At 44.1% G+C, this 18798-nt stretch overlaps 1 protein-coding gene across 1 annotated transcript in view; it reads right to left on the bottom strand.

Annotated features, from left to right (window-relative positions):
* Positions 1-6556: 6556 nt before the first annotated feature.
* The window catches only part of TGFBR2 (transforming growth factor beta receptor 2), a 62848-nt gene continuing 50606 nt past the window's right edge, over positions 6557-18798 (bottom strand). Inside the window, exons 6-7 of the mRNA XM_015853978.2 lie at positions 11581-11708; positions 6557-8459 (exon numbers count right to left, since the gene is read on the bottom strand). Coding sequence (XP_015709464.1) covers positions 8280-8459; positions 11581-11708 — 308 coding nt within the window. The 3' untranslated portion in view covers positions 6557-8279. The remainder of the gene's footprint in view (positions 8460-11580; positions 11709-18798) is intronic.

Raw genomic sequence — 18798 nt, 5'->3', positions numbered from 1 at the left:
GAGATGGTGTAGCCTATAACTCATTATCTCAAATTCTGGACACCCTGAAGTCTTCCTGTGAGGTTATCTTAATGGCTTACCTTTATTTTCCCTTCTGACCTGGGGATACAACCACTCTTGAGATGATGCATTTGTCCTCTTTGCAGCTTCTGTGTGTTCAAAGACCACTGCCAGAGCAGTCCTCTGTGACCTTACCAGGGATTCAAAGAGAGGCAAGGAAACTTGGTGTGTCTCTCAGCCACCACTGATGCTGATACATCGCAGTGTGATGCTTGCCTTCCTATGTAGCAGCAAGTCACTACTGACTCTTGCTAGATTTGGGTTTCACTCAGCCCACCACAGCACCGTGGCTAACTGCTTTGCATGGCTTTTCCCCATCAGATGGCTGTAGACGTAATTACTCCTGTTTAAGTGTTCTTGCTGAAGAGGATCAGGCTTTTTCAAAGCACTTATTCAATCTGTCAAGAGCAATTTGAATTGAAATTCCATCCTGCAGCATGCTTGCAGCCTCGTGCAGCACAATAATGCTTGCAAATTTAATAAGCACATGTTCCAGTCTATCACCTAGGCTACTATTTCAAATACTGAGTAGGGATAGACCCAGGTCACTGTGGAGCAGCGCTGAGAAGCTCGTAGGGATGTACATGATAATTATTATGTCTTTCAACCCAGATTTGCGCCCACTCCTTACTTGAATTTAGACAACACTTCCCTCGTTTGCTAACAAGAATGGCATTTGAGGCAATGTCGAAAGTCTTTCTGAGCTCAAGATGTTTACTGTATCTTCTCCATTTACAAGGGCTACTGCTCAGCAGGAAACCAAACCGTGACTACTCCATGCTGACTTTTACCCTGGACAAGTGCGAGGATAAGCACAAAGGGATCTAAAATTGCTTTTGCTAATCCTTTTTGGAAACCAGGGAGGAATTTCACCCAGCTCAGCAGGTTTGAAACAATGCAATACACGCAAAATTTTCTATGCTACTGTTACCCTGGTCTAGCTTAAAAAGTTATCTTTAATTGCTTGATTGTAGCTAGAGAGAGTCATAGAGTTGGAGAGATCTTTAGAGTTGGAAGGGACTTTCAAAGACCATCTAGTCCAACTCCCCTGCAGTGAACAGGGACATGCACAGCTCTACCAGGTTGCCCAGGGGCTGATCCAGCCTCAAAAGAAGGCTGATACAACCACACAAGTACCAAACATTTTGGCATTTTCAGCCACATTTCCTTGCCATTGTGAAGTTTTTTCCTGAAGGTTTTTCTTTTCTATTATGTTCTTAAGTTTTTCTTCCTCAAAACTCCAGAACTGGAAGAGAAAGCCATTGCTCTCATCCTGCAGTATTTAGCTTGATCAGACAATGCAGGAGTGCTATTTCCTCAGATATTTGCATAAGACATTTAAAAAAGAGGTCTTTTCTCTGCCTGTTTTAAGATCCCTTTGTGAGGTTCCCTGCTGGTTCCCTCTGCAGTCATGGAGAGAAAAGCCCACGGAAGAGCCTGTGCTGTTCTCAGTCTTCGGACCACTTTACTTATCCAGAGATGTTGGAGGGAATCTGCTGCATCTCTTTTGGGAGAATTTTCTTAAGAGAAATAGGAAAGTATTTTACATCCTAAAGTGAATCTTCTGCCAAAACATTTTTCTCTAAACCTAATAAAACCAAATTAGACTGTTCCCCAGCTCAGGAATGAATTTTGTCTGGTTGTGTGTTATGAATATAGTAAACAATTTACACAAGAGCAAAGGCTGTGTTTAAGTACAGCCGAATCCTGTTTGGTTTTCTGTGATTAACCTAAACAATTTATAAATGGATGAAGTAAGTTAATTTAAATCCTTTTTTTCCATTTCCTTTGGCTTGGTTTAGATTGGTTCCTTAAAAGCTACCATTCCAGAAGTGATTTCAAGACATATACATTCACAAATGTTAGCATTCCTGCAGTGAAATGAACTTGCCTTCTTCTTTTTTTTATTCAGTAAGACTTATATATCCTCTCCAGAAGTACTTGGGCTGAACAACCTGCTCTTGGTGGGAGATGCCATTAGTGCCTTGAAACAGGGGAGCACTTTGCTGTGCCATTCAGAGCATCCCAAAGAAGATGCCAATCTAATCCCATGCACGATGCTTTTGCAGACTCCTCCTCGCTGACAATGCTGAAGTGTTGGTGACATTGGAGTGTGGTGGAAGTGTTGCTCCTGGTCTTCAAAGGGGGGTTAGCTGCAGCAAAAGCACGAGTAAGGCTGCATGAAAAAGTGCAAGGATTAACAACAGGAAAATTAAAAGTCCTGGGGTGAGATTTATGTCCTGCTCAAAACCTTTTAGCTAATTAAGGCTATAAGTGGCCTCCTTCTGCCTCCAAGAACACGGTATGGTTAATGGACAGCAATCACCTTGGTTGAAGAGGATTGTTCCCTGGCTTCAATTTCACCCACAGAGGAAAGCTCACCCTTCAGAAACAGCACTGGCTGCAAATGTCAGCAATTACAGCTTCCACTGGCTGAGTGCCTTTGCTATGGATGGGATGTTTGGGATGCACTGTGTGAACCTGCATAGCCTTCTTGGGGCAGCACTTTGGGGCAGCATCACATAGTGCTTCCTCCTGGGGCTGGGAGTAGCTGCTTTCTGGGTTTTCTCACTGGAGCCCTTCCCTGGAAGCCTTCAGTTTAGTGTTGTTAGAGGAAAGAAAGATGAAACTGTTTCTGTTGTTGCCGGCATTCATACACCCTGCACAAAAGGCTTTGCTCTTTCAAAAATGGTGTGTTTCGCTTTAAACGATTTTCAAGTGATCATCACAGTGATTCACAGAAGCAGCCCAGAGCAGGCCTCGTATTTTCACAGCAATTGCTGAGTCTACAAGACTGGGAGGCATTCTTCATACACTGCCAGCGCATGCATTCCGATTTAATATTGATGTATTTATGATCTTATTTTACTGGATGGTCAGAGCAACCTGGATGGATCACTGCAGAAACCCTCTATGTCTTTGCATATGTTTACAGGAAAATCAGCATATAAAGACTAGCCTTTGCGTGCTTAATATTTGCAGACACAGACAGGCAGACAGACAGATGTTTATCCCAGAAGAGATTTATCCTGTCTACTATCTGAGAAACAGAAAGACACTAGACACTATTCACCACATCCAGGAAACACAGAGGGATGCTCCTGTGAGAGGAAGCCCAGTGGGCTGACTTCGGGGCAAAAAGTGAGCAGTGTGCATGGCCCCCATGGAGGTACCTGGTGTGTGATGCCCATGGTGGGCGCACAGCTGGGAGATGGTGGCCTGGGCTTCCTTGCTGGAAAATGAGAGATGAATTGGTCCCCGTTTCCTCTTCCAGATGAAACTGCTCTGGGCATTGGCTGGTGACCCTCCACATAGCAGGGGGGTTGAAACTTGATGATCATTGTGGTCCTTTTCAACCCAGGCCATTCTGTGATTCTAAGTCAGCCAAGGGATGGCTGAAGCTGGGCAGAAATATCAGGAAGCTTGGCTTTGCGGGTTTCAGTGGCAGCTTGTCTGAGGATCACTGTGTTCAACCCTGCCTCCTCAATCAGTTGACTGCTTTATTTTTTCAAAACTTTAGCTACATAAATGCAACTGTCCGAAGAGATTGGTTTGTCCTCATTAAAACCAAGAAAATACTCTGCAACAGATAATTTATGAGCTGGCTTTTGCCTTTGCCTCTTCATGAAGTGATTAGACAGCGCTCAGAGCATTCATTATTCAACAGATTTAAATCTATTTCCCGGGCTCTGCCCTCCCAGGAGCCTCTCAATTTGGCTGTGTTTCAACAAACCGCTGGCTTTGTCCTCAGCTTCCTGCCCAGGATTAAGGTCTCTCAGCTGCCTGAGGTCACAGCTGGGTGGAAGCTGGTATGGGCACTGTGAGCCAATGGGCTCAGGGCAGCTGGCAGGGCACACCACAGACTCAGGCCAAAGAAGCCTAGTGGGCCCTGGATGTTCCCAGGAGCACACATATAGCTGATAGCACACCAGCATCCTGCAACAAGGTGCATCACTTCTACCTATATTGAGCTCTGGGTTGAGACCAGAAGTTTTGGCACCCACCAGAGCCTTCTGACCGTGCACATGGTATGAACCCACTTGCAAGAATTTCTGCCAAGTAATAAGGGTGGTATGAACACAGCCAAATGACATTCAGGAGCCACAGGCAGATGGATTGAAGCAGGTTCTGTTCCACCTTCTTTGTGGCTGGAGGGAAAAATTGCCATGGGCATTTTATTACAAAAATATTACCAAAAAAAAAAAAAAAAAAGGAATAAAAAAAATAAGCAAGAGAAGGATTTGGGGCTCAGGAAATGCATTAATCAGCGTTCCTCTGAAAGCAAAGGGAGCCTTTGGGTCCCAGCACAGCTGGCGTGACAAGAGGACATTGTTGCAGGTGCGGGACACACAGCCCAGTTTGTTTCCAGGAACATTCAGAATAATGATACCTTAATGTCTCTCTTGCTGTTTTTTTTCCCCCTTAGGAGCTGGGGCGTGTTTTTTTTCCACTGTTTGTGGCTTTTCCATTAACAGCTGGAGATTGCTGAGCAGGAGTGAAATCCCTTCTGCACTGGGAGTTGTGCAATCAGGTTAACACAGAGCTAGGACACTTGGCTATCCTAGTTTAGACCTCTGCGTGGGTCAGTAATAACCCCAAGAACAGCTTTCTGCAGTGCAGTTTGTCTGTGTACCCTGGTGCTAAAATGCTGATTGACATGCATAGGGATTGGAACTGGATGATTTTTAAGGTCCCTTCCAACCTAAGCCATTCTGTGACTGTGATTGATTCTATGACTCTGTGATTGATTCTATGACTATGCTATTTAAGAGCTGCTCACAGAAAAGTATTGAATACCGTATTTAGGATAAGAAAGTGGGCAAATGACTTAACCAAAAATGAAAAATTGATGATAGATAGCATGCTTTATTTCACAGATATTGTGTATTTCAAGCCTGAAAGGTCTCTGTAGTTTGCCTGCTACATTTTTTAATGCAATTTGTATTTGTTTCCGCAACACTCTTTTGCCTTGTCACACCAAAAAGATGTTGACTTTAATCCAATGTAAACAGGATGTCAGGGCTTGAAGATCTTTGCACAATGCATGGCTAGCAGTGGGGAGCGGTGAGAGGTGAGTAGGACAAAGCCATAGCTGGGGCAGGACACTGTGACACTGGGCAGGGCACAGCTCAAAATAAATCATACAATCATAGAGTGATTTGGGTTGAAAGTGGTTCTTAAAGGCCATCCAGTCCAACCCCCCTGCAAGGATCTGGGATGTGTACAGCTACATCAGGTTCCTCAAAACATGACCTTGAGTGTCTCCAGGAATGGAGCACCCACTACCTCTCTGGACAACCTGTGCCAATGCTTCACTATCCTTATTGTGAAAAAATTCTCCCCTATATCCAATCTAAATCTCCCCTCTTTTAGTTGAAAACATTTCCCCTTGCCTTGTCACTACAGTCCCTGATAAAGAGACTGTCTCCTTACCTACACGTCCCTTTAGATACTGAAAGGCCACTCTCAGGTCTCCCAGCAGCGTTCTATTCTCCAGGCTGAACAGATCCAGCTCTCTCAGAAAAACAGTTTTTGGGGGGCTGTTGAGAGAGGTATCCAGCTCTTCTCATACTCATTGTTTTCTCATGCTCTGTGCATGCCCTGCACAGGAGGGGCAGCTGGTTGAGTGGTCTGAGCGCAGCGCAGAAGCCGTGCGGCACAAGCACATTAATCACACCCTTCCCTGTGACACAGATGTAGTGTGCTGTCTTCTGGCTCTCTTTTAATACCAGCACCAAAAGGACCGAGGTTTAACAAAGACCTCATCTGCACTTCGGATTGAGCTAACATTAGCAGAGAGTGAGCTGTGAGCCTGCTTTTCTCCCCTCCCTGCAACCAGAGAAGGTTTTACATGGCAAAGGAATGGTCACTCTGCATCCCTTTGCTGGTGCTCATCAGGAGGGCAGCAGAGGGACACGTGCAGTGGCAGCTGGACATCCTGGCATCTGGTGAAAAGGGATGAAAACACATCCTTTTAGGATAGGGATCATTTATAGCAAGAGCTCCCTCCTTGTTCTGGATGCTCCAGAGATGAAAGACAAATTTGAGTCGGTGTTATTTTATTTGCTGAAATAAACATTAGGTTTATACAAAACAACAAGGTCAAAAAGTCCCCCCCAACTCCCACCCCCCCAAACACTGTTTACAAAGCAAGTTAAGTGCTTGAAACGTTCGATAAAGAAGAGTATATAACGTTCACATTCCTATTTCATACATGATGTACAGGTGAAGTATTCCTTAAGAGAATTAAAAAAAAAATCCATTCCTTTACATGTAGTAGTAAAAAAAGAACCGACAAAACAACAAAAGGAAATAAATGTCAGTACTGTCAGTAACCTCTGGATGCCATTCCCTGACCTTCAATGTGGGTGGAGGGAGAGAAAGAGGCCGCGGCCACCCCCAGCCCGCCAGCCCTGCTGTGCAGCCCGCAGCAGTGCCTCACTAGATGGCAGTGGCCCCGCAGCTGCATCGCTTCCTTGCTTTTTTTTTCCCTTTTCTTGTTGGAAATGCAAGTCCCTCTCCCCTCAAATCTGACATGATGTCCTCTCAATCCTGCTGTACTTGCTGAGATTTTGCTCTTCTCTGTTTAAATATTTCGGAGCAGTCTGGTTAAAATGAAATGAAAGGGGATGGAATAACGTTTGAAATGAAGTATTTTTCACTGCTGGTCAGTCTAAGCTCCTATTTAAATGAGCATGATTCCTATTGACTTACTTGGCAATATCTTCTAAAGTGATATCAATGTTTATCTGTCAAAGGTGTTCAGTGAATTGCACCGGACACGGTCCTGTATGGGACTGCACTGTGCTCAGCTCTTGGTTACCACAGCCCACTTACAAGCCAACAGAAGAAAGAAGTGAAAAATGACTGCACATCTCCTGAAGACAAAATTGTTAGCATTATTAAATGCACTGCTGTCATTTGTATGAGTTTATATACGTCAACTGTCCTCCTAAACAATGTGGATAACTAAATTCCCACTACAGTGCAGAGAAGAGGGCAGGATATGCCATGAACCTGATGACATGGAGCCTTCCCTCCCCTCTAAGGTCCCTGTGCAAAAGCAAAGGCACTGGGCGTTGTCTCTCACTTTTCTCTAGAAAGCGTGGAGCAGAGTCAGGCTGCGGTATGTCAAGCAATTAGATATGCTGTACCAGGAAAAAGTCATTTGTTCTCACAGCAATGCAATCAAGGTAAAAGGGAAGGGGAAAAAATAAGTACAGTCTGTGTTCAGAATGCAGAGCAAATATAAAACATCTGCTTGGATTACTGCTGGATGCGTCCAGTTGTGTGCGGTTTGGGGGAGGGGAAGGGAGGAGGGGAAAATCTCATCCCGCTGCTATTTTGCAACCTGCTTGCAAGCAGCATGAACTCAAAGCAATAAACACGCAACGCTAATGACCTCTGCATAGAAACACAGGTGGGAGGGACCAAGCCTACTCACGCTCCCTCCCACTGTGGGAGGCTGTGAGGACCTTGGGGTTAAGGCAAGAGGGCAAAGACATCCCCGAATCTTCCGCAACACGCTGCAGGCAGGAGCACATAGTTAACAACTGCAAAGCCAGATCTGTCTCTTTGCCATGAGACTGCTGTTGCAATTGTCGTCTCCTGGGTCACAGCTGGCTGTGTACAGCACATGCTTCAAAGCCATCTTCTTATTGCTCACTGTTCCCATCTTTTTGGCAGAGTGCTTAGTGCACAATTGCTAGTGTCCTGATACACCAGCCTCCCCAGGAGCTTTCCCTACGGGGAGGGATCTCTAATGCACAGGTAATTTCCTGCAAGCATTTTTTAAACTCTTTTCTTCAGAGCATGGCTGTTTACAGATATATAGATAGATATATACATACACAGACATTTTTAATAGATATGTATATATATATATATATATAAAAATAGCAATTTCATAGTTATATACAGGCATTATTAAAGTGCATAATGTTATTGGCTATTCTCAAATCTCTTTTCCTGAGGAAGTGCTAACAGACTTAGCTCCTCCTATGACATGACACTGGCTGCCTATGCTGGGGTACGACACCCACTCCCTGGCTTATAACTCCCATGCATACATCTCCCTGCCCAGAACCACAGCTCAAAGGGAGTAGTGACAGCCTCAGTCCTCCAGGAAGCAAGTCAAGGCACTGATTGTGACTTCTTCCTCTGCCAAGGTAACGTGCCTAGGAGCGACCTCCCTCCATTTTGGAGCTCTTGGGTGCATGCTACTTGGCGGTGGTCACAGAGCCATCCTCGGGGATCTTCTCCTCTGAACAGCTTCTCCCTGAGAGCTTGTCGTGGTGCTTAAACTCACTGAAGCGCTCTGCCACACACTGTGCTGTGAGCCGAGCCTCGGGGTCGTGGTCCCAGCACTCGATAAGGGTCTCACACACCATCTGGATGCCCTGTGGAGAACACAGAGAGAGCACAGTGGTGAGGGACATGCACAGCTAGACCAGGTTGCTCAGGGCTTGATCCAGCTCAGCCTTGAAAGTCTCCAGGGATGGGGCATCCACCACATCCCTGGGCAACCTGTTCCAGTGCCTCACCCTCCTCACTATAAAAGACTTTTTTGTTTGGACCAATAGAATAAAGTAGTTTTTGGTCTAATAAATACAATCAGAATAGCTAGATAACAACTTCCCACTCAACCCATCCCTTTGCATGGCTGAATCCTATTTGTGCTGGTTTTTTTTGAACAGAATCCTGATTGCCAGCAATATCAGTCCTGACATCAGCCTTTATGAATTCTCCACAGACAAACTAAAACTGTGTGCAAATATGGGCCGCAGTCCCACAAACACTTAAACACATGTCACTCACAGATGTAACTATTTAACCTTCATTTCAATGCCGATGCACATGTTTACAGGAGCAAAAAAACAGTTGCATCTTTGTAATGCATTTTATAAACATGAGGTATTTGCCAGGAAATGGTGTGTTTTGCTTTATGACACTAAGAGCCCATTAAAAGGGATTTATCTTAAACTTCTTATTTAAAAAAATAACATTTCACAACACTACATTAATTGTATAATTTACCTAATTGTGATGTTGACTGATGTCAATGTTAATAGCAGAACATTACTGTCTGTATACAAATAACATTAGTTTTCTGATGGCATTGAAATTACAAGCAGTAAATTAAATTAAATATTAAACATTAACTTGAAATCAATAGTGCAACAAATCTCATTAAGGGGGAAAAAATGTAATATGTAAATCCATTCCAGAATTTTATCATGATGAATAATGAGTTCATTACAAAAATACGACTGCAGAGGAAGGAAATGAATATGGAAGAGCTATTACAGTAAGAGCAGCTTCTGAGGAGTTCAAAGCAGATCCTCAGCTGCTGCAAACTGTCACAGCCCCGCTGAAGCCCATGCGTCACCCAATTGTAGGTAGCGCAATGTAAAGCGCTGAAGGGATTCAGACAAAGGGAATTAAATCCACCTTCGCTAAATGTCCTGGGAGCATGTTATTGGACATTCACTTCCTGCCTTAGATTCTTAACTGAACCTTGCTGGAGCCAGCTGTGCCCACTCCAGTCACACACAAACACAGGCAATGCATCCCAGCTGGCAGGACATCCTGTGTTTTGCAATGTGGGTAGCACCAACTGCCCCCAGCACTGCTGGAACCCTGAGCCTAACATGTGCAAGGAGCTGCTGGTGCTCCCTCACCAAGGCACAACCAGCTGCGTCGCTGCTCCTACTGTCATGCCATGTGGAGTCTGCAGGAGTAGCTCAGCCCTGAATGCACACAAGTCTCTGGGCCACTTAACGATACCCATGACCTCTTCTAAGTGTCAGTGACTTCTGCTTCATTGGAGCCTTCATCATCTTCTACTACATGTATGTCATCTGACTCTTCCCAAATGCAGAACAGAAATATTTGCTGACAACTTCCACCTCTGCATTAGCATAAGCAGGACAGGCAGTGATGGATTGGTACGAAGCTAGATTTCCTTTTGTTCTTGAGAAAATGTACTGTCCTCAAGTCTACTGACTACAGATCTTCCTGTTGTTCTTCTATTTCCCTAATCAGTTCTCTACACTACTTCATTTCTTTTGACATGTTAAGACCAGGACTTTGGGATATTCTCAGAAATGTTCTCACATTGTTGCTAATCTTAAGCATTTTCTTCAATTTTCTTTTTCCTTCCCAGTGTCCTGGCTCAGGATTCTTTCCTGCTTTGTTAATTGGGCTCTTCTAAATTTCCACGTTTGCTGCTGGTTTGGACTTCTTTTTGCCTTAGTGGAAAACAAATAGCTGCAGTCAGCTCCTGATGACTTTTACCTGTTCATACTTAATTAAATATATATATATATATATATATATATATATAAAATTGCAGTCTTTTCTATTCTGTACTCCTGAGCATGAATGTAACCTTCCCAGTTCAACAGATCAGTTAGAAGACAGCTGTAGCTATAGATCATAGAAATGTCAAAGGCCTTTCAGTACTGGCAACATCAGGTATTCAGATGTCCCTCAAAACACAGCTCTCCTCCTCAGTGAGAGCATCCCTCCTCAGTAACCCTGCTCATTGCAGATGACAGGTCCAGGAATGGCGTGCACTCTGCTGCAGTCATTAGGGAGCAGATACGTTGCTCCTGGTTGGAGGAATGACTGATTACAGCCACTCACAGGACCTTTCCCAATTAAGTGTTAGACTACAATTTTAACATTTCAACTGGAATGAAAAAATACGGAGTGTTACTGCTCCTGATGGAAATACCAGCTGATCTTGTTTGCCTGGCTTTTATAAATGTTTGTGATGCTTTCCTTTTGTCTGTAAAGACCACTCAACATATTTCACTGATAAGTGGAATGACCAAGCCTCACTTCTCTGATATGGTTCTCATTTTATCTCTTCTGATAAAACCGCTCAGAGCAGAAGTTAAGGAATGCATGCTTTTGGCTCTTTTCCATTCAGCAACTGAGAAGTTGGGCTGCGAATATCACCTAGGAAGTGCCACCATGATGTGTAAGAACAGAGAAAGCTGACAGAGAGCTTCCCAACATGCCAATGACTGACACTACACTGCCCTGAATAAAAACAAACAGACTTGCTGACGACTCACTTCCTATTTTCTTAAACCTGCCAGCAGCTGGGATGCCAGTATTACTTTTCTCTGTGATAAAAAGTGCTGAGCTTTGTTTTCTCTGCTGATGGAACCCGTGTGTAAAGCTGCTCTCTTTGACCTTTCAGAGCCTGCACGCAGTATTCTTTAAGGCCCTAATTATTCTGTGGCTGTCTGGATGACTGTGGGGTCTCAGGTTTCTATTATTTTTTGTTTTAATTTGGTCACTTTCAAATTACACTGGTGGGCAGCAGAAATCCCAGTGATTTGGGAGCCGGCATGATGCAGAGCACTGTGGTGTCTGAACTATGGGCAGCACCAGTGTGACTATGTGATAGAGGAATGAGCGCAAAAAGAGACCCCTCCTGCTGAGCAGGACATAGAACTAAGGCTCAGGCTTTGGGCAGCACCTAGGTGGGCTCTGTAGTGCTCTTACCTGATGGTTAAGCCAGGAGCTGGGGATCTCGGGTCTCCCTCTGTCTCTCAGGACATTATCCTTCATGCTTTCCACGCAGGGATGTTCTCGCACTTTAGAGCCAAATGGGGGCTCATACTCTTTCACTTCTGCCAAGAGAAGAAGCAGACACAAGAGTATTCAGCTGGGCTGCATGTGTGCCAAGTGTGAAGGGAGCTGGCTGTTCTCTGGAGGAGTAGGAGCCACTGATTAGCTGCACAGTGCCACCGTTCTGCCTGACCAGCTCCAAACAAAGCAAAGCCAGTTGGCATTTTCAAATATGTTTCAAATGTGTTTCTCCCACACATCCCCTCCCTCCCTTTTTCCTTCCTAGCCAGCTAGACAATTTCCAATTAAACTCTTTAGCACATAATCATATTAGCAGCAGTCAGAGCATCAGAGTAACATTTGTGAGCCGTACAGTCTCCGCTGAGGCAAAGCACACAAGGACTTCAAGGTGAATTTTGTTTGAGCCACGTCTGCAAGAAATGGTTATGCTGGTCCCCCTTATGTCCCCTGGAGTCTCCACGTACTTATCAGGTGAAAAATAAACTGAAATCTAGGTCATAGATACTAACATGCCAGATTGCTAGGAGGAAACAGTTGCTTGAAAAAGACAAAGGTACAACAAGAAACAGTGCTGGAAGCTTCCATACTGACCTTGCTTATTACTGAGCCATTAGTAGTCTGCTCTTATTTTAGACCTATTTCCTAAAATAGGTCAGTTTCAACCAATGATGAAGGGGGGACAATTTCCTGTAGGGGCTGCTGCCATTCTAGGTTTTCTGTGCATGTTGCACATTTTCTTTGCTTTTCTTTGGGGAGAGAAAGGAAGAAGCAGACATACAGGATCTTTGGAGGAAACTCAAGAAATCTCCAAGAGCAGAAATATTACAGTAGATGCTGACACAGTGTAGAAAATGCCGTGGTTTCTTTGGGAACAGATGGAGTATTTACTCACGGGTCTAATGGCTTGCTAGTATTAGATAAAGATTTATGAAGTTGGCCTGTTCTGCTGCCTTTTATTTATTTCTAGGAATTAATTGAGGGCAAGAAAAACTGACGTGTAATCTACTAGGCAGGTTGAAGAATGTGAGTGTCTTGAAGATGTGTGAAGAAAGATGAACGAGATGGGAGACACAGTACTGTTGTATAATGTTGCAACCGAAGTTCAAATACAGTGTCCAGTACTGTTCTCTTCTCTCGAGGGGCATTTTATAGTAAATAGAACCTCTGAGAAGGGTGATAACAATGATTAAAGGCCCAGAAAGAAATGTCCTGTTAAGGGAAGAAGTGGTAACATTTGGCTTGCTTACTTTGGTACAAGATACAATATCAAAGTAATTAATGATGAAGATAACATAGAACAGATCATTCTGATTGCCTAGTCTCACGATGAAAACAAAACTAAAAGGTGGACTTCTCTCCAGAATTTCAGATACAGTCTGTAGATCTCATTACCAAATGATGGCCACAAGGTGAAGACTACACCAGGCTACAGAAAAAGAGAGGCAGCTAAAAGAATGGCCCAAGACACAGTAACAAATATTTTGGAAGGGATACTAAACTTCATGCATTAAAGTTTTCAAAGTTTAGCAATCCAACAATCGTGCATGCATTGTGACAAATTACCCCACAGATGTCTTCCTCCTTTCTTTTTGTGAACCATTTGGTGCTGGTCACTCTTCACACAATTTTGTGCTGACTGACTATAGTTCTGAAACACAAGTCCTATCTTCTCAAAAGTAGAATACTTTCTTTAAGGCCAAAGTCCACTTTGCTTTCTTCATATCAGTTTCACCCACATTATCTCAGTTAGAGATAACTCAGACAAAGTAAATTTACAGAACTTTAACTCTAGAAGTTACATGGGAAGCTGTCATCTTGCTGGTCGGCCCTGGAAGCACAATGGAAGCACAGTAGAAGCACAATGATTAAAAAGCTGATACCTTTGCATTCAAAGCTAACCAAGATTGTAGAGACTGCTGAAGAAAACTAAATAGCATGATCTGGGCACTTCCTACACACCTCCAGCAGGCATGGTTTGCTTGTGATAGTGGTTCTGGACACCCACTGTAGTCTCAGGGATCTCCTTGCAATATGCAGCACTAGCACAGAAGATGATTCCAGCCTCTAAGAGATGTTGGGACCAATCCAATAAAGGCTGCCAAAGAGCCCAGGTGAGACAAGAGCATGGGAGACATGTGGAGCAGTAGCACCTGTGTGGTGTGACACTAACAGATGTGAATGTTCCCAGCACTATTTAAGTTACTTCTTATATGAACAGGCCATCTTGAGCATGTATAGTTTTTATTTCAATGAGTCCCTGCAAGCCAGTTTTGCCCTACTGTGTTTGCCTCAAAGGAACATGAATGACAAATCAAGGGAAGCTGGTCCAGTGCTGCCTGTTCCCTCTCAGTGAACTTAATCTGAAGGCCACTGAGGTTTACAAGACTGTTCATTTCATAGAATCATATAATCAAAGAATCATGGAATCATACAATCATGGAATGGTTTAGGTTGGAAGGGACCTTTAAGATCATCTAGTTCCAACAGCCCTACTATAAGCAGGTACACCCAGACTTAAGTGCCCCAGCTCCCTCAGCCTGTCCTCATAATAGAAGTGCCCCAGCCCTGTGAGCACCTTTGTGGCCCTCCTCTGGATCCACTGCAACAACTCCAAGTCCTTCTTGTGTTGATGGCCCCAGAACTGGATGCTTCAGCTGGGGTCTCATGAGAGCAGAAGAGAGATACAGAATCATGACCCTCGACATGCTGGTCACACTTCTCTTGATGCAACCCAGGATATGGTTGGCCTTCTGGCTTGCAAACGCACATTGCTAGCTCATGCTGGGTCTTCCATCAACTGATACTCCCAAATCCTTTTCCTCAGGGCTGCTCTCAAGCCATTCTCTGCCCAACCTGTATTTGTGCTTGGAATTGCCTCTACTTGGTGAAAGGGAAAGCCTTCCTGGGGAACTGACAGGTTTCTAACACATTTCCCTCATTCAAGAAATTCCTTCTATGCTGCTTTTTTTTTTTTTTTTTTTTTCCCTTTCTGTCAGATGTGCATTTTTGTTAAGAAGGAGAAATTGAGGCCAGATGCTAATTTTCTGTAATGACTTTATAATAACACAATTGTGCTTTTCCTCACTCTGCAAAAGCATGCAGCATCTTCTTGCTATTTATTATCTTGCTTCTCTCTCCCTCAAAAAGAAAAGCCCACTGAATCCTCCTGCAGTAAATCATCCATATGCTGTGGAATTTCAGGTGTCAGACACATTCTGGAGTAATAGCTGGGGTTATTCATGGATCATGTTGGCATGCTACAGCAGATGTAATAGGTGTCAATTTGAGGCAGGTTAAGATGCTTGTTGCTAGATACTTGTGCACAGCTATATACAGATGCTGAATCTATTTTTCATGACTTAAATGTTTCTTCTGATTGTTTTCAGACCATTCAGACACTAAAAATGACAACTGGGTGAAGTACCATAAATATCTCAGGTATTCTGGACCACAGCACTTTTAGCATTCAATAATGGACGAGTTTCCTCAACTTTAACCTCCAGCAATTAATCTTTATGGTTGTGAGCTACTTTGCACTAATAATCAGTGCACCTCTGCTTCCCTTTGACACTGACCTGGCCATAACTCTCAAAAAGGCTGGGACTTGATTTTTAGCCCTGCAGACATTACTGAAAATCTATTTATGCCTGATGAATGCTATAGAATATTTGGCAGTGGACTCCTCATGAAAAATACACCTCTTGCACGTGATCCTGTGCTTTAAGCTGTTTGTAGTGAAATTTTTTTCCTTTAAGTCAGAACTGCACACCTGCAAACCCCATCAGCACTCCCCCATGTGATATGTCTTTTTATGGATTTTTTTTAATTTTTATTTTATTTATTTATTTTTTTTGTGGCTCATCTTCTCCTGCTGGAAGATGAAGGTTTATTTGAAGAATTAAAGCAGGAATAAGGAGGAAGACAGCTAGCGAACATCAGCTGTGGAGCACAATCCATAGCAGTGATCTTATGTTTTGGAACTTCTGATCCTTTTGAAAAACCCCTTAATTTAGAGCATAGGAGGGAAAAGCCACAGAGGGGATAAATCAGTTGATGATGCAGTTAGTTACTGCGATAGCTTACATGAACAAACACACATCTGCATGTGCGTGCAGATTGTCTTTCCTCATGCTAGAAGAATCTGGGTGGTGGGTCTACATAGTTGTTGCACAAAGGGACTATGCAGAGGCTCAAAGCCATTTCAAGTTCAAGTTTAAGGAGTTGTCAGATGCTTACCTCACATTTTCCCTACATTTCCCAGATCCACTCCTTCAGAATATGAACACTAGCTGGGAAGTGTGAGGATGCCCTGGGATGAGTGAACTCACAATGCCGTTTTCCTTGCACAGACATGTTTTAAGTGATTTCACATCTGATGATCAAAGATACAGTCACCTTCTCAAAGGGTTAGGTGTGTACAAACTCTGCCATCAGAGTATGATTACAGGCTGCCTAGTCATCATATGCTGGATCCTTAAGTGGGAAAGTAGAGGAATACAACGTAAGAGTGTCCTGTGGGGAGATCTTACCTACTGCTACCTGGGCTTGTTGAAGGATGGCACTTAGTACTGTGGTGACACAGAGGATTTTTGGGATCCAAGCTACTGTTCCACAACAGTGGTGACGCTGCTCTTTGTGGGCGTACCAGATGTGGGATGCATGCCACCACATGCCACTGGTGCCATGCAGACACACCTCACTTGGGTTTCTCTTCACAAAGATGCTTAAGCCAGGGCCCTGCTGCAGAGGCCTCAGGCCTGATGCACAAGCACACACCTAACACACAGGCACAGCCCCACTGCACAGGCTATCAAAATGTTCATTGCCACCAGAAACTGTCACCTCTGTACACTCAATGTGATGAGTGCCGTGCTTTCCCTGAAGCACAAGATGCACAAATGCTTAGCTGCCAAACTGCACCTCTTGGCTGACTCTTTCCAAGCAAGCATAAGATTAACCAGCTCTTTTATTCACATTAAACAGAGCTCTGGTTAAACAAGGCTGCTATTTCAGACACAGCTATGCTGCTATACCAAAGCCAGCCACCCCTCCAGGCACTGCAACACCATATGAGCAACATTGCCATTTTCTGAGGGGCTTCTCTCCTTCCTCACCATCCCCATGCACCCTGAGGCTCTGTTCCTCTCCTTTACCCTTACTGCCCCCAGCAGTCCCCTGTCTGAAACAGCTCCGATACAAAGCAGATGGTTTCCTTTTCTTTCTAGGAGGCTGTCGTAGAAATTACACTTGCCTCAGTCGTCAAAGCTGTGTCGCTCTGAAAGCAAGAGGTTGAGATGAAAATTGTATTTCTCGCAACGTGCAGCATCTGGTGCACAGCTGTTGTGCTGAATGAAATACTGAGTTAACGGCAGCGTGGAGCAGCTGAAGTTCTCCCCAAAGTAGGATTGCTGAGTTTCTAAATATGCCTCTTAAATTATACTCCAGTGAAAAACCAGTCAAACTCGATATTTGCCTCTGTCTCCCTCTCCCCTGTGCCCCATTTCTGCTTCTCCATATTTAGCACAACAAAGTAACAGTGAACAGCACGGCCCTTCTAGAAAGCTGATCCCCACCTGCATATTTACTATGGCAGCTTCATATGGATTATGCTGCTGGGTATTTTTGCTTAAATGTCTGCTGACTGAAAAGGCCTGGCATTCTGCTGAGACTGTGCTCGACAAAGCTGCTGCAGTGAAAGGACCTACCTCCATCACCTCCCACACTCACTGAACACCTGCACACCAACTGACGAATCCTGAGAGCACCCTATGTAAAAGAAATAACTCACCCTACCTTTAGCAAGGCAATTAGCCCCTCCTCTCCCATGATTTATCCCCGTAGCATCAGGCTGGTCTTCGAACTTCCCCAGTCTTTCTCTAGTATAAGGGAGCCCACACTGCAGACAGGCTTGCACTGGGGAGACAGCACCTACATCTTTCAGGCTCTTTCAGAAAGGCTACAATTAGGTCAGTCTGCCCTGGTTTACATGTAAAGTAATTTCTCTCCACCAGGTCAGGAAATGGAGGGGTTTGCGTGAGTGGATGCAGGTCCTCTGAAGGGTGCAAGGAGGGGAGTCTCACCAGTGACAGATGGGGAGAGAAAGCAGAGAGGGAGCTGCAGACATGAGTCACTGTAAGGGCACTTCACCAGCTGGTTGCAAAGAGAGTCAGACTGCACAAACCAAGAGAAGATCAAAGAAGGAAATGAGAGAAACTGTGCAATGCTGCTGTAGCTCAGTATCACTGACATGATAAGGGAGCTGCATCCTAGGAGTTATATTTAGCTGCTCTGGGTGAAGACACTAAGCCCAAGTCCTACCGACCACAGATCTGCCCAAATACTTCTTCAGCTTCACTGGGGAGTTCAACCACCTGGAAAAATGACAGAAGTATGGAAACAAAATTCAAGAAATGTGTTTCTGGAGATGAGGATGACTGAGGGGTGGAACGAATAGGGAAAATCGAAAGCATGGGCTAAGGTCCAGCTTGAAAGCAAAGGAGATGATGGGCCAGAGAAACATCTCCTTTTCCTAAAATGATTTCAGCTCTTCTTCTCAAGGTTATAAGAGGTCAGCCTCTTCTGGCTAAACACACTGGTGACTTCCCTTCCTTATGAAACTCCCTTTATATCCTCTTTTAGGCAGTTGCCTTCTGAGAACAGCAGCAATAAGGTTTGCTCTTGCCACAAACTCCATTTTACTGTACTCAGCAAATATGAACAACAGACTCAGGCACCAGCAAAGATAAAAGACTTGACAGTGAACAGCTCATACTTATATTAATAAGGTGAGTTCCTAAGTGCAAGAAACAGAGAGAGCTCAAGAGACAGGGCAAAGATCCTTTTTCTCAGGTTTTAAATCTTCTCAGCTGCTCTTACAAAGTGCTAATGAAAGGCTGAGGTTTTGCCAATGCATTCAGAAACATACATGACCACAATTGTTAAATGTGGATAGGTTTGCCTTGGAATATGCAAGACTTCAAAAACTTGTAGTTTTTGGAGCACCATGTGTTTTTCCCCTCAAACATTTGACTAGAAAAAATATGTTTCATGTGTTTCTGCTAGCACTAGCTGTTTGCACACCCTGCTTTCCTGGCAGGGTGCAAACAGGGGCAAAACTGTTTGCCCACAGTG

Source organism: Coturnix japonica, chromosome 2, assembly GCF_001577835.2.
Source record: "Coturnix japonica isolate 7356 chromosome 2, Coturnix japonica 2.1, whole genome shotgun sequence".
Lineage (NCBI taxonomy): Eukaryota > Metazoa > Chordata > Aves > Galliformes > Phasianidae > Coturnix > Coturnix japonica.
The sequence above is the reverse complement of the archived record's forward strand: the minus strand, read 5'-3'. Positions and strand labels throughout refer to the sequence as shown.